At 39.9% G+C, this 16,770-nt stretch overlaps 1 protein-coding gene and 1 long non-coding RNA gene across 2 annotated transcripts in view; both read left to right on the forward strand.

Annotated features, from left to right (window-relative positions):
* LOC140700213 (uncharacterized) overlaps positions 1-16,770 on the forward strand; it is a 187,327-nt gene that overhangs the window by 97,668 nt on the left and 72,889 nt on the right. The gene's annotated exons all lie outside the window — the stretch shown is intronic.
* Positions 2,908-5,636, forward strand: BTG1 (BTG anti-proliferation factor 1). Its single transcript, XM_072973247.1, has 2 exons — positions 2,908-3,372; positions 4,329-5,636. The coding sequence occupies exons 1-2, from the start codon at positions 3,225-3,227 to the stop codon at positions 4,694-4,696; spliced, it is 516 nt and encodes a 171-aa protein (XP_072829348.1). The 5' UTR covers positions 2,908-3,224; the 3' UTR covers positions 4,697-5,636.

Here is a 16,770-nt window from a genome sequence, read left to right on the forward strand (position 1 = left end):
TTTTTTTAGTGTTTTGATTAAAAATTTTCTAGGTTTTAGAAATTAATAATTATCAAATTGCTTGATGATAATATACATAAGCCAATATATATATATTTGAATGTTTACTTAGTGCTGAAGTCATTCCATTTAATCCTTACAACAGCCTTTACATATTTTAGGAGATTACAATGCAGAGAGGTTAAATAACTTGCCTAAGGACATAGAGCCAAGAGTGGGGTTTGTGAATAGTTGGAAATGCCTGTAGCTTACCGTATCAACAAGATGAGAAGTACCTTTATAAATTCAAAATCTGTCAAGAAATACCTGCTTGTTTCTTGAATGGGAAGAGCCTTACTAAACTTCTGGAAAGCTATGACTAAACATATATATGTCCAGATTTGAAAACTATTAGCAGTTAACATTATGCACTGTATAAAGCTTGCATTTAGGACCAATATTTATTTCCGTTTTTTTCCTTGAGTGCTCACAAGATCCCCCAGGTAAAAGAGTTCTTTCTTAAATTCATTTGTCTCTTAAAGGAATGATTTAAGGTGGGAAACCCACACATACAAAACAAAACAAAACAAAACAGTGGGGAGAAAACCTTTCAAGGATATGTGAGTTTAACTTTCTCTTAACGCTGTTGAATAGATTTTAATCTTTTTTTAAATTTTTCGTAAGGGGGAGGTAATTAGGTTTATTTATTTTATTGCTTCTTCGTGGAGGTACCGGGGATTGAACCTAGGACCTCCTACATGCTAAGCAGGCACTCTATCACTGAGCTATACCCTCCTGGTTAAACTGACTAAAAAGCTTTCAGAAAGGGTCCAGCTGCTGCTTTGGAAAGGCAGTTAAAGTAGTGGACATTTCACAGCGTATGCAAATGTCAAATCATTACACAGTACACCTGAAACTAACATAATATTGTACATCAAATGTATTTCAATGAAGAAAAAAAAAAAAACTAGTGGAGAGAACACCGGCTTGGGTGTTCAGATCCTAGCATTTTGTTAACTTCATTATTTCGGTTTTGTAGATGAGTCAGTTTAAGCTTAAAATTATTAGGAGTCCAAATTGGAGACCAGGCTTAGAGGAGAAAAACTTCCGCCTGATTTCTGATCTAATGTTCAAATCACTGATGATGTAAGGAAAATGAATAGAGCAGACGATTAAGGATGGGTGGAGTTCGGAGGGATATCAGAAAATCTTGTTTTATGGCAATGATAATTTTAAGGATTTATTTCTCTTTCCCTATCTCATTTTTGAGTAGTAAATGAAGTTTCACATCCCTAGTGAAGCAATTACCATGACGTTTATTTTTAAGCACAGTGCTATCTGAAAGTCCTAGAAGGAAACAAATGTACCTATTTACAATTATGGTTTGATGCATTTATCCAAAGAAAATACTTTCACAGACGTCATTGCTTTTAACAATACTATCTTTTAAAGTATTTACTTCACATATACTACCTAATTATTGTGTATGAATGAAAAAATAGCCTAGAAGTTATTGATTTCATTTAAACAATAAAATGTTTTCTCCTTCCGCTTTATAGCAGATTCTACTTTTGCTTCATTTCTGTACCCTCTGGCTCAGTATTTGAAAAAAAAAAAACTCAAAGTGATATGTTTTGCAATATTGATGACCAGCTAAGCTCAGGATATTTATTTCCATCTGGTAGAGTTCAACTTCTGCCTCTTGTTTGCTTTCTCCATCTGCCCAGCTCACCATCTTTTTTCCCCCTCCTCCTTAATGGAGTTCGTTCGGTTTAACCCTCTCTTAGGCCTAATCATTTTAAGAGGCTCATGCCTTCGTACCAGTCTCTTTCTCCCGTAGTTTTGCAAGCTCGATTTTAACCTAAATGTCTGCGCCTCATAGTTTCAGAGCCTTCAAATTTTATTTTTATATTCTTGTTTTTAAAAAGAACAGCAGAACTCTAAGGCTCGGACAGTTACTCCGATTAGGAAAAAAAAAAGGAAACAACCCTCGATTTTGTGTGTAAAGGGCGTATAATGCGTTATGTAGATTTTTTTTCTTTCTATAGAGTAAACTTGTTACAGTTAACGGTATTAATCTTCAATAACAGGTTTTCTTATCAGTGTTAAGCTGGATTCAGTAAGGTCTCCACTCTTCTTTCCTTTGATTCCTGATGTTACTGAAACAGCAACCACAAAAAGCTTACTAATCTTTTATTTATTTTGCAATTTAACTTTGACAAAGACCTCTCCCTACCCTACCCCTCCCTAAGGGTGGAGCAGTTCTCTGCGAGAACTGGACTGCCGAGGCTGCAGAATGCCGTGCGAGCGCCGGTTCCCTCCACTTTTCTCTGCACCCGCTGCATCCTCAGCACGGGTACCCGCATCCCGCTGCACCGTATGCTCCCTTAGCTTCAGGAGCTAGTCACGTAGACCCAAGAACACGCATGGGATGTAAACACTGAGTATGCGAGCCGGCAGGCGCTGAGGACTTGCAGCCCTATCCGTGCCGCCGGCGCGGGTGTGGATAGCCTGAGCAGGGCGGCTTTTATCTACACAGCATTAAACCTCCTCGCAGACGAGCCCGGGCAGCACACTCTTGCAGGGGATGCGCTGGCGCCGCGCCTAGAGTTGCTGGAGCTGGAAGGAGGGGCTAGGACTGGGGGCGGGGCTTTCACACGCGCACCCTCGGTTTCCTCAGTCCCCCGCGACTTCTCCCCCCTTCTCCCGCCGCCACTCGGGGGTTTATTTGTTTACAAGCGGATTACGTCAGCTCCTCCCTCTCTTCCCGGCTTCTGGGCCCGCCCCCTGGCCCCTTTTTCCCGCCCCCGGCGGCTCCGAATCTGCTTGCGTCACAATGGTGCGATCTCCGGATTGGCTGGAGTCGGCCGTCACGCTTCAGCTACGCCACTTCCTTTTCGCGGCGCTATAAAAAGTGCTGCACGGCGCTGGCGTCTCTTCGCCCGTCGGAGCTGGAAATGCAACTGTTGGGATCTTCGGAGGCTGCAGAGCTGGAGGCGGAGGCGGCTGAGGAGGTCCGAGCGATGTGACCAGATCGCCATCGCTCGACTCTTCCTCTCTCCTGCCGCCTCCTGTCTCGAAAATAACTTTTTCACTATAAAGGAGAAAAAAAAAGTAGCCGTCCGCCCCACACTCCCTCTTCCCTCAGCCCGCTGACCTGTGAGGGAGCCCGGGGTGGCCGCTCCGCCGTCGGGGCCGCGCCGCCGAGCCCCGGCCGCCCCGGGCTGCCCCCGCCCGCCGCCCCCATGCATCCCTTCTACACCCGGGCCGCCACCATGATAGGCGAGATCGCCGCCGCCGTGTCCTTCATCTCCAAGTTTCTCCGCACCAAGGGGCTCACGAGCGAGCGACAGCTGCAGACCTTCAGCCAGAGCCTTCAGGAGCTGCTGGCAGGTGAGCGGGCCTCGGAGGGAGGGCGAGGGGCGCCGGGGCGTCGCGGCTGGACCTCCCCGGGCCGGGCTGTCGGGACCACGGGAACCTCGGTAGCGTCCGGGCCGGCCGCGCTCAGGTCCGGCCGCGGGACTGTGGCTGGCGCGTCGGGGAGACTCTAACGACGGGTCCCGGGGAGGGTTTGGGGGCTGGGCCGAGGGCGCCCCTTCCCCCCATTGCTGGCAAACGGAAGGGAGAAGAAAACAGACGCACAACAAAGAAGCTAAAGCTAGCAGAGGCGGGAGCGGCGGTCCTCGGACGGTCCGCATATTTGGGGGACAAAGGAGCCGCAGAGCTGGGGTTGGTTCGACGCCCCCTCCCCCTAACCCCGACCAACCGTTGCTGACTTGGTCGCCGGGCCCTGGGGTGGGAAACGGCGCTGCTGCCCCGGAGCCAGCCCGGGACGGACGTGCTGTCTCCCCGCGCCTCCTACTCCTGCCCATTAATCATCGGATTTGTCACTGGTACAATTACAGCCCTGCCCAGAGCGTGGTTTAGGGTTGCCTGTTTTTCTTTCCTTCGGGGTTAACAGTCCGGTTGCTCTTCTCTCTTCCAAAGCCATAAACCCCATTGTGTGCGCGGCTGGGGTAGGGTGGAGAAAGTAAACACGTTCCCGCTGGCCGCCGGGGCCATCCTACTGCCGGGCTGGCCGAGGCCGCGCGCCTGATTCCCGTTTTGGCGGCTCAACCGGTTGGTTCCGGGAGATTGTTTTGTCCCGTACTACTTTGTCATTTCTAAATCCCTGCTCGCTCGTTTCCGGTCTCGGCACACACGCACAGCCGTGAATGCAATGCTGGGCATTTAAAAACGTTGATAGTTAGCCTTTTCAAAGGAGCCAGCCGAAGAAAGAAGCTGAAACTACGGCGGGAGCTGGCAGTCACGATCTCTAAGCATTGTGTCTCTGTTCTTTTCTTCTGTAGAACATTATAAACATCACTGGTTCCCAGAAAAGCCGTGCAAGGGATCAGGTTACCGTTGTATTCGCATCAACCATAAAATGGATCCTCTGATTGGACAGGCAGCACAGCGGATTGGACTGAGCAGTCAGGAGCTGTTCAGGCTTCTCCCAAGTGAACTCACACTCTGGGTTGACCCCTATGAAGTGTCCTACAGAATTGGAGAGGATGGCTCCATCTGTGTGCTGTACGAGGCCTCACCAGCAGGAGGTAGCACCCAGAACAGCACCAACGTGCAAATGGTAGACAGCAGAATCAGCTGTAAGGAGGAACTTCTCTTGGGCAGAACAAGCCCTTCCAAAAACTACAATATGATGACTGTATCAGGTTAAGATATAGTCTATGGATGGATCATCTTATAATGGATGGATAAATTTGATTTTTGCTTTGGGTGGGCTCCTCTTGGGGATGGATTATGGAATTTAAACCATGTCACAGCTGTGAAGATCTGGCACAAGTGGTAAAAAAATTTTTTTAAGTGACAGTGCCATAGTTTGGACAGTACCTTTCAGTGATTTAATAGCCTGTGAGTCCAAGTAAATGATCACTTTATTTGCTAGGGAGTGACGTCTTAGGGTGGTTTCAGTTTCTCCCAGACATGATACCTAAATTTTTACATCAGTCCCTTTAATGCAGATCTGTATTTCAAAGAACCTTTCTCTGCAGTAGAACTTGCAGAGGAAATTTGCACTATTACACTTAAATTGTTATCCTTCTTGGCAGCTCAATAGGAAAGCTTAATATTTTCAACATGGTAGTACTGGAAATTTTATGACAAGACTTTTACCTAGCACTTAAATATGTATAAATGTACATAAGACAAACTAGTAAGCATGACCTGGGGAAATGGTCAGACCTTGTATTGTGTTTTTGGCCTTGAAAGTAGCAAAGTGACCAGAATTTGCCATGGCAACAGGCTTTAAAAAAGACCCTTAAAAAGACACTGTCTCAACTGTGGTGTTAGCACCAGCCAGCTCTCTGTACAGTTGCTAGCTTGTAGTTTTCTAAGACTGAGTAAACTTCTTATTTTTAGAAAGTGGAGGTCTGGTTTGTAACTTTCCTTGTACTTAATTGGGTAAAAGTCTTTTCCACAAACCACCATCTATTTTGTGAACTTTGTTAGTCATCTTTTATTTGGTAAATTATGAACTGGTGTAAATTTGTACAGTTCATGTATATTGATTGTGGCAAAGTTGTACAGATTTCTATATTTTGGATGAAAGAAATTTTTCTTCTCTCTATAATAAATTGTTTCTTATCTTGGCATTTTAATCAATCTTTTGTCATGATTATAGAGGCTCAGCTAAAAGAAATATTTCTCAGATGACTTAGGTTCTGTAAACTATGTGAATGTCATTTGCACACCAGTCATGCTGAAAAACATTTGATAAGGAGTGAAGATCTATGTATGTATGTTTAGATGTCTTAAAATATCTAAAGTCAAAACATGGACACCTTCCCAAGCTAATCGCATGAAATGAGGATAAGAGACAAAGGTAACATCTACCAAAAAATGATGCCCAAAGGATTACATTTCATTGCTTCCCTGTTGAAGTGAAGATATAAATGTTCCATTCTGGCCCACCCTTGAAAAACAATTTTGCCCCATGGATTCCTTGTTCAATTAGAAAATCCTGGGGCAGGTGACCCCTAGTCCCAAAGAACAGGCTAATCACTGCAGAGACATTGGTTGCCTTTTGCCTTTCATCAGCTGCAAGATTTGCATAAAAATCACTTAAACTGGAATTCAACAAAAGGTATGTTTATGAATTTTTATTCTGAAGTTGAAATACTGAGTTTTTTATTTTTAGACTTCTATGTCGGATAAATACTAAAGCCAAATGAAAATACTAAGTCCACTACCTCGTATGATAGAGCTTTTTGATAATTGATTGGATGTAGAAGAATAGCATACTTTTTTTAGTGGAAATTGAAAGTAGAAACTTTTTAATCTACACAAGTAAGTTAACATGTAGTGGCTTTTGGGGGGTATGGGGTATTCATGTAAACATGTTCATACTGGAAATACGCAATCTAGTTTACTTGAAATCAATTACTTGAAATGAGTAGTCCCGAATAAATTTGGGAATTTATTTTTCCCTGTAATGTGAAATTCTGACTTTGTAGACTACACAGCGATACACCGCTAACTGAGCAGGTATTTAGAATATAAAGGTTGTGAACTTTATTGGCAGGCCATCCTTGTAAGTTTGAATTGTAACAACAACATATGGACTACCCTTGCCAATTATTAATGGTTTTACTTTTCTATCTGTCTTTGGAACCTCAGCCCCCCTCCAATTTTCAAACAAATTTATAGTAAAACAACTGGTATTAATCGTTTTTACACAAGTCTCACCCCAGTACGGACTGCATTGACCATTTTCACCAACTGCGTTGCATCTGGTAACTCCTTTGAAGCTGCATAAAGCTTTGCACACTAGATCACTGGGACCTGAGGCAAAGGGAGGGCTTCCAGAGAGTTTAGGAATATTTATCTTAGTACCTTAAACTTTTTTTTTGTCATTCTTTTCTTGGAGAATCATTCTTGAAGATTCCAATGTTAAGTTTTTTGGTACTTTGAAGAAATTTGGTGAGAAGTGAATTTAATAAAAATACTTCTAGAATTCTGGTGATGTCTCACATGTAAGGAGCTGTTAAGTTCCCCTTTCAAAGCCTTGCAAACATCCCTGAGACCTAAAATCCAGCTATTTCCTGTGACTTTAACCTTAACATTCCCCAGACAATTGTCTTCAGTATAGTAGCTGTTTGATACATCTTTTCATTGCTTCTGGGGATGTTTTGCCAAGCTATTTTGATAAAAGCATTTGAGTGTCTGCTTTATACACATGCAGGTGTGTGCCAGGCCTGCACACATAGTCATTTGTTCCAGTTGTGTACATTTTTTTTTTAAATAGGGATGGAATTTAAAGGGCTTTCACACTGCCTGAGTTAAAAGATGGTTTCTTAGAAACCCTTTTAAGAAACAATGACTGCTTTCAATATCTTTAGTTGCCGCTGGCACCAGGGATTTGTAGTTACTGGCAATAAGTTTAGAAATACTACTTTCTGAGTTTTAACAGTTTAAACATTACTTCCTTTTTTTTTTTTAAATATAAATACTAGCTTGCTCTAATGCTGAATGAAGCAAGGCTTCAGGTGGATTGTATGACAAAGAGTTATCCTAGTGCAGATAGGATAAATATGGCTGTTCGCCCTGCAATCTGGAGTGGGAATCACATGTTCTTACCCTAAATTTGCAATATTTCTGTAATAATAGACTTGAAAGGCCACCAGAAAATTGCTTTCTGGTACTATTGCACAAATGATTTCCTTAAGTTACTAGAACTCAAATTGCAAGTCATTTTGTTTTGTATAGGTGTTACAGATAATAGAATTGGCCTTCAAGTTATAGGGAAGCAGTATTCCTGACTATTCTAAGTGTCTAATGACTAAAGGTTTTCAGACTCCCTTTAATCTTAGAACAAACACATCTGCTATTTGATGTTTCCTCTGGTGATTTTTAACATTTCTGATCCTCTCCTCTTTGCAGAAGAGAAATAAGATAACTGAAACAGTATTTTGTATATTGAAGTTTAAAGATACTTCCTCTCCCCTTTGCACTCTTATTTCAGATGATGTGATAAGATGCTATTGATAAGCTATGTGGGGAGAATTTGTCCTTAGTTTTACATACACACAAGAGACTTCAAAAAGTATATTTGGATTGTCTGAAATGATACATTTCTTGCTAATCTGAAGGTATATGGACTGCAAATAGTTCAGTCTTAACTCTCAGTCTCTGCAATCCAACTTCCATATATGGCTCCTGCCAAAATATAACAATTGTTTATTTTTTCTATTTGGAACATAACAGTATGAAAAAATATTTCCTATTTTGTACTGCTAACCAAACTGAGCTGCTTCATTGAATCCTTCAGTCATTTACATTCATACAGATGTGCCAGAGGAATTCATATGAATCATTTCTGGTTGTTTTTATAGATCCTTATATTTTCTTCTGAGAATAGCATAAAGTGAAGGAACATAGTTAATCAAGATGTTAAATTCTGTATTTTTAAGAAGTTCCAAACAAGTAAGCCTTAGCTTGTATTAATAATAAGGATTGACACTGTTGCTCAGCAGACAATTTGTGGAGTATATATAATTGATGGGGTTTTTTTAGCTGTCATTCTAACTTGTTTTACCAGTTTCTTTTGGTGGTGTTCAGTGTGTTAAACCGGAATAGAAAAATGGTAAGGCTTCCAGTCATAAGAATCTTAATTTTTTTTTTTTTGTAATGCTTTGTCATCTCTTAGTTGAGTTGTCTTACAAGGAATATTTTAGAGTTCAACTTCTGACTTTTATATGAGCCTTTTCATAATTTGTCATTTGAGTGTTGAAGATGCAGTGGTGTTTTGGGAATTCTGTATAAAGAGTGATAATACTGAGGGAAGAAGTAGTTGAATCTAGGGTTAGATGAAAAGAGAAAGGATGGGGAAAGGGAAAAGTGGGAAGCTTAGCTGAGATGGGGGAATTTAAAGGTTTGATAGTAAAAATGCTGTGGTCATAGGTGTTTATCAAGAGAGGTTTGTGCAACCTGGTCTTTGGCAAAGAGTTTGGGAAATACTACTGTGGGGATTCTGTAATTCATGAATCTGGGACAAAGTCTGCATTCAGTTTGTTTGTGAACATGCAGATCAAAGAGGTAGTACGGTTTACGGCCCATACTAAGTGGAAACTGGGCTTGTGGGAGGAGTGGATGTGAGGCGTAAATAAAGCATACTCCTATAGGTGATTTTTAAAGAAATTCAAATACAGTGCTTAGTGCGTTTGTCTTGGTATTTTTTAAAGGGAAAAGATTTTTGAAGCTGTTTATTAGAAACCATTTGATGATTGTAGTCTCTTTCCTGGTACCTGTAAGTTGTGAAGGCCATTTGTGACTGCATTCCTGATGATGGGAGGATAACTGAGTGTAGGCCAGACACCTAACATCACAATAGGGACCACAAGGCAGGAAAATTAAACTGCATTTCTGTATTTGGAGAATATTTCTTCAAACACTAATTATTTCAAACTGTACATTGATAAGATAACTTTTACCTATGAGTATACCTGATTTTAACAATTCTCTAGATAGGTCATCTCTGAAGTTATATCATTCTTTTAAAATATTGTTGTGTGTGTGTTCATGTATGTATGCAAAGGCATGTGGTACATTTTATAAACAAATGCATATATATTGTGGTATACTTAAAGTTTTATGAAGTGCATGATTAAAAATGTTAAGAGACTATTTCTTTAAATTATCTCTAAAGTAGATGACTTTTTCTCAAGAATCAGGTGTGATTATTATGTTCTTTAAGTGATGTCTTAAGAAGCTGTCGTAGCATTCCAGAGAGGGTTGTCTTGTCTAATTTTTGTTTATTTGCTTGAGTCCTTAATTATAAAATTAAGACATCTTTCACAGCCAACAGATAACCCAAAATAAGTGCTAATACCAATTCAAAGTTCATGTACTCTTATATATTAAATATTGCTATGTATGAAATTACATTTTATGTTCTTAGAAATTTTCCTTTTAAATGTTAGACTCACTCTTGTAACATTTCATTTGTTTGCATAGTTATAAAAGAACTGACTTAACATAGTTGTACATCAGTGATTAGATTAACTTTAGCATATGGTTTAACCAGAAGTCCCCTGTATCTTTTCCGTCTTGTTCTGAGCAATCCCTAGATTTTTAGGAAGGAAAGATTACTAACCAATTGGACTTTACTTGAGAAGATTCTGTATATGGTCATAAGCTTAAAATGATGGTATTTGGCAATTGCACTGTAAGAAGGATTGAATGCATTTTTCAGTTTTGATTTATGACAATTTTTTCCCCTCAAGTCAATAGATTAAATGAAATTGTATTTCCTAGAAATTGCACTTGTGAGCCCTCAAGTTACCAATGCATATTCTTATTTGACCGCCTAACAACTTGAGTGAGGTTGGCAGGTAGGTGGGTCAGTATTTTTTAATCTTTGTTTTATGGGTAGAAAAGTGAGGTTTAGAGAGGTTAATCTGCACCAAAGCTAAACAGCTAGTAAATAGTTAATTCGTAAGTTTGAACTCAGATCTTTCTGACCCAAGAATCCAACCTGTTAACTATTGGTCTATTGTGTATGACTGATTTACCTCACGTTGGAACATGTATATTGTAACTTCTCATTGCTAGTTGGCCATCTTTGGTCATTTTCAGCCTTGAAATCCTTTTAGTCTTTATGCCTAGGAAGCATAGAATGATCTTAAAGACTAGACTTTCTTTAGGAGGCAGCTGGGAGTTAGTATAAAGAATACTAGTCTTGGACAGAAGAATGAGTTGGAATCCAAGCCTGTATCAGCTCCCAGCTTGTAACTTTGGACAAGTTGTTTAACCTCTCTGAGCCCATTCGCTTCATATGTAAAACTGGTGATAAAAACAAGTCTCTTGTCAAGATTAAACATAGGAAAACACCTAGCAGTGAATGGTGATTCTTGGAAGTTGGATGGATACTCTGTATCATGGAAGCAAATGAAATACAGCAGATGATGATTTTCTTGGTTTCTTGAAAATTTGATGATATCACTGATTTTGTTTGGAGTTTCTTGCAAGTATGCTTTAGCCAATCACTGCAAGAAAGGTATTTGTGTTTTTGAAATAATAGAGGAAGAAAAATGAACTGTTCTCCTCTCCACTCCCTTTAAGGGTGAGAATACAGATAACCCAGGCCATGCATATTTATTTTACTTAACACTGTGGTTTTCAAAGCTGTATTCTCCTTAAAGGAGGAAAAAAGAGGGGGTGGAGAGAATTCTTCAGATCTTTTGTCTATATTGAGGACACCTTTAAGTTGAGAGAAGGAGTGACATTACCAAATGTGTAGAGCAAGGCAGCCCCATACAATGCACATTTGCAACCATTATCTTGTTTAATCCTCACAACTCTTTGCTATATAAAGTAAGCTGACTTTTCCCGAGGTTTGTAGGCCTTCAAGCCATTTGTATTTGGCCGTGTTTTTGCAAGAGAATTTCAAACACAGATTTTCAAACAGAACTCTGGTTCTCAATCTCTTCTTAATCTAGAGTGGCGTGAATACTTCCTTTATTGCAGAATAAAGCAACTTTTTTTTATAAATTGTCAGTTAGAATTTGAGTTTCTTATGATGTAACCTGGTGTAACATTTGCTTGAATCACTAATAACGTAGCTGATTTCTTTTAGTCATAAATGAATCAGCGACTGTAGGTTCTTTTTGGTTTAAACTCAGGTCCCTTTTTCTATGTGAAGATGTCTTCATTGAATAGCTTGCTGCTAGGTTGTATAACATTGCATACTTCGATGAAGTAGGTACGCAGCCTGGAGAGCTTCTTGCTGGTTTATTTTGCAAAACTATAGGAGACAAAAGTCCTCAAGAGACTTCATGGGCAAAATTCCTTTAACCGTTTCAGGTCTTGCATCTTAAAGCCTCTGTGTGGTTCAGGCCCTGCTTGGAGTTGTATGTAGCTTTATAAATTAGTCAATGTGTTCCTGTAAGTTAAAATTGTGATGTAAGAATAAGAGTTTGGAACTAATTAAACAAACCAAGGTTTGAGTGGCCAGTGTTGTCAGAACAATTATTCCTTGAGACAGTAGTTATGATTATAGAGTTAGAGATGGAAATTAGATAGTAGCTCTTTGTAAATTCCCAGATTCTTGCATTTTCCTCATTATCCCATCCTTTTAAGACTCCTGATATCCTTTCTGGTGGTTAAAATATGATCAGTGTTTTGTCCTGTGTCTGATACATTTATTGAGCAAATACTTAATGAGTCCCTCTATGTGCCGAGTACTGTGCTAGGCACTGAGGATGTAAAAATGGTCACTGTCTCTGCCCTCCAGGGGTTTAGAGCCTAGTGGCAGAGAAAGAGTTACCAAACAAATGTGAAAATTGGACCTAAGATGTACTAAGGAAAGGAAAATGATTGAGTGGTGTCCTGAGAGATGGGACCACTGTAGAAAGGCTTCCCAGAGAAAGGGATACTTGAGCTGAGATCTTAAGGATGGGTAGGGCTTTAAGTGCGGAAGGCAGGGAAGAGTGTGCACAGACCTGGCTGGAGAGCATGCTGTGAATAGGAAGGACTGAAGGAAGACCGGTGTGTCTGGAGTGGAGAGGAATTAAGGAAGTGGGCCAAATCATGGGTTTTCTAGGTCCAGTGACCATGTAATTTGATCGATAAGTATATCAACCAGACTGTGACTCTTGAGAGTCAAACAGGGTGCTGTTAACCATTAAACCCAGACTATCAGCAGCAGCCAGAACATACAGTCACCTCACTTTTATAGGCCATGTTGAGACTATCATCTCTTTGAATAAGGGCTGGGCAACCAGCAGTGCGTCTTCTTCCTAGTGAACAGGTCAAGGAGTTAGAATAGCCTATCCAGTCCAAAAGGAGCCAAATAGAACTCAGTGCTTTTCAAAACAGCTGGGTTATAATTTGTTTTTGAACAGCTGTAGATGACTGTCATATTTTACAGGGTTAGCATGGAAGGTTGGGTTTTAGGGTGAACTACTGGGTTAGATGTACTTCCATGGCATATGAAACAGCACATTTCAAACATATCTTGAGTATTTTTCATGTTTTTTTTGTTACAGCACTTGTCATTTTGAAATTTTTTTTTACATTTTTTATTGATTCATAATCATTTTGCAGTGTTGTGTCAAATTCCAGTGTTCTTGAAATTTTTTTTTAATGGAATTTTTCTTTTTTTTAAGTTTCATTCTGGGTTTACATTTTGAGTGTAAGTACCTCCTGGGCATAACTTTCAAGGTGTGAGCCACTTAGATTTTTTCTTCAAATTGATGTAAAAATGTCACACGGTTAAATATATAGAGTTCAATGAATTTTACACACCCATGTAGTCCACACTCTGATCAAGAGATAGGACATTTCTGCTAGCCCAGAAAACGCCCTTTTGAGGCACTTAAAATTTGAGAAATATAGTTGTGGAGCCAGGCCTCAAATTAGAAATGAGTTGTTTTCTCTCTCCTTTTATAACTTTGTTTTTGCTTCCTAAACATGCGGTAACGATTACTTTAAACATGAAGCAAATTGTCACCAGAAAAAATCGTTGCCTTTCAACTAGTTATGATTTAGTGGTTACTAATACAGTGCATCCCTGTGCAATTTGCTATGGCTTTTTAGCCTTTGAAAGTGAGTAGTAAAATTTGAGTCATGTCCCTATCATTGACTCACAAACTTACTAAGGATTGCCTGGTGTTTATTATTAGGCTGTAACTTTAGAATCTTGAGCAACTGAGAAAGATTGTGGTAATGCCAAATTTACATAAACCTCCACCCCTTTATTTTAGCCTGATCATGTCAGTCTCTAGTAGACTTTGCAGATAAGGAGAGGAAACAAGTGTTACACCTGTATATATAACTGAGTCCTAGCCTTGAGTGCTTGCTTCCATCTCAAAATTCTCAACTCCAGTTGCCAAAGAGCAGTTGGAATATTGACCTAAGTTACAGCACAATTAGTTGTGAAATTGATTGAACTCAGAGCTCTGTGTCACTGACTTTAAAGATTCTTGAATGAAGAGATTGGAAGACTTGTCCTAAAGAGACTGTTAATGAGTTTGGGATCTACTGAGGGACAGGGAAAGGGGATGATTCATCAGTGATGAAAAAGGGCTTTACTCCTTTTTTTTTTTTTTTTCCCTGTAGATCTACTGTTCTGATTTAGAACCTGATCTGGAACCAGATCTTTAATTAACTTTTTTTTCCTGAGAAGGACAACTTGTTCCTCTTAGCAAAACCTCTGCTGCCAAAGCAATGGTGGCTTGTGATGGTGGTGAGTGGCTTAGACATTTCTTTCTCAGGGCAATGCTACCTAATATTTCAGTACTAGGTGGACCTTTTTTTCCCCAGCACTACATCCCATTTTAGAAAGAACGGCTACTCAGTGAAAATGTATGGATGGTTAAAGCCAGATTTGGTTAGTGGAGAGGCTTGTCAGTAACCCATTTCCAGTGAGAGAAGCCCCTGCTCTGATTACATATTTGTATTACTAGCAGATTCATTCCTCATTTTAAAAGAAGTTTCGTGCATTAAGTACAGGACAAATCAATATGGCATTTCATTGTTTTCATGTTGGGGACGATTCTTCCTTCATTCCTGCCTCAGTCCTCTTACTGGCAAGCCTTCTAGTAGCACCAGACAGCTTTAGACTCCCTGTTCTGCTTCTCTAAAAATCAGACCTGATGCTGCAAGCACTTCCTGTAGACATCCTGAGGGCCAGGACTATGCAAAGCACCTGTGTGCATCCCTTCACTGACCTTTCATCACTTTACATCGACTGTAGGAGTAGACAAATTGTTACTATGGTCATCTCTGCACATTGGAAGAGATCATGATACAGCGATATTATAAAACTTGCCCAAAGTCAGAGCTATGGGACAATTTAAGGCTGAAATTCAGACTTGTCTGAGGTCAAGCACCAGCTCCTAACCAATATCACATCCCTGCGCTCTGCTCTCTGATCCTATTGGACTGTAATGGTTTGTATTTATGTCTGGTTTTCCCATTAGACAGGAGTCCCATTGGACTGTAATGGTTTGTATTTATATCTGGTTTTCATCTCAGAGTTGGGAACTCTTGGACTAGAGCTTTGGAAGATGCTACAGTTGGTTATTGTGCTTATCATAAATATTTACTGAGTACCTGCTATGTGCCCAGCATTGTTTAGGCACTTGGAGGTACAGCAGTGAACCGAACAAAAATCCATAGCCTTAGAGTGGGAGGTAAACGGGCCGGTAAAATATATAATATGTCAGATGGTGTTCGTGCTAAGGAGCAGGGCTGCTGTGTTGGTGCCGTGACTATTGCTCCAGTTGTGAAACATTGCGGGGGCCCAGCAGAGCAGGTGTGATGTAGGGAAGGGAGTGCTGGGGGGAGGGGCAGGTTGCTATTTTAAGTAGAATAGTCAGGGAAGGCCTCACTGATAAGGTGAAATTTGAGCAGAAACTTGAAGGAGACCAGAGAAACAGCCTAAGAGCTATCTGGGAAAAGAACATTCCATTCAAATAATTGAGTGAATTCCAAAATCCTTCTAGGCTCATTTGTCCTTAAATACATAATTGTAACTTGGCATTCTTGGACACTGTTATAAACCTGGTCTATGGCAGTTTTTTCCTGACCACTTTTTACTTGATTTTCTGGTGGTGCATACCACAGAAATCAGCACAACTTTTATTACTGGAAAATCTAGATGGATTTTATTTATTTGTTTTCTCCTCTCCATTTTAGAGAGAATTGCAAATCGTAATAAACAGGCTGATAAGAAGACCTGAATTTTCGACCGAAAAAAAAATCTGATATCTTCAAACTGTCTATAATAAATATGAAATAAGAACTGATGTTCAGTTTGATACAGCAAGGTGCTCAATATTTTGTTAGGATGTTTAGCAAGGCAAGCTAACAGACAAGCACTGAAAACAGAAAGGGTTTTCTTGCTGACAGATAACTGGAAAATTCAGTTACCCAAAGTGCCTATTTCTTACAGAATCTGAGATTATAGTACAGAGTTGTTACCATTTAGAGCCCCTACCTTCCATATATGAGACAAGACAAATGCAAGGGTAACAGTACCTTCATCATACAGTCACTCCAAAATCATGAACTGCTTACTCTTTAAGGTGCTGGCAGGTATCTGGCCTGTTCTTGAGTCACAGAAAGTTCCTGGGGTTAGGATATAAGAATGGATATTTGCCTTGTCAAAGATGAATGAAACATACTTTCTCAAACATGTTTCACCATGAATTCTACCCTATCCATGCTCCCAGCCCAAGAAGTAAGAATATCTGCTTTCAAACAGTTTAAAACTTGCTGTATTCCTCCAGTCTAGGTGGTCTTCCTTTTGCTGCATAAAAATTGGAGAAGTACTTTAGGCATTTTAAGGTTGAGTCCAGATCACTCAGATATGATTCTCTCTCATCTGAGAGTCCAAGCAAAGCTAAAAAGCAGAAATCACAGTTTCTGGGTTTAAGAAAGGATCCCTTTGAAAGCTCCCATTTATTAACCAGGTAACTGTGGCCATTTGACTAAAGATAGTGGGATGAGATTGTGGAGAAAGGTGAAGAAAATGAATTTGAAAAGGAAAATATACTTTGGAAAGCAATGGTGATATTATATAGAATTTCATGCAGAACTAGATATTTTATCCAAAACAAATGTTTACCAAAGATGCCATGGGTCAAGTAAGTGGACTCCTAAACCTCAGACCTGTTCTTGTATGATGTTGACCAATCCTACACTGTCTTAATTATATATATAATTTTATATATATATATATATATATATATACACACACACACATGTATTATATATATGTATATATAATAT

Source organism: Vicugna pacos, chromosome 12, assembly GCF_048564905.1.
Source record: "Vicugna pacos chromosome 12, VicPac4, whole genome shotgun sequence".
Classification (NCBI taxonomy): Eukaryota; Metazoa; Chordata; class Mammalia; order Artiodactyla; family Camelidae; genus Vicugna; species Vicugna pacos.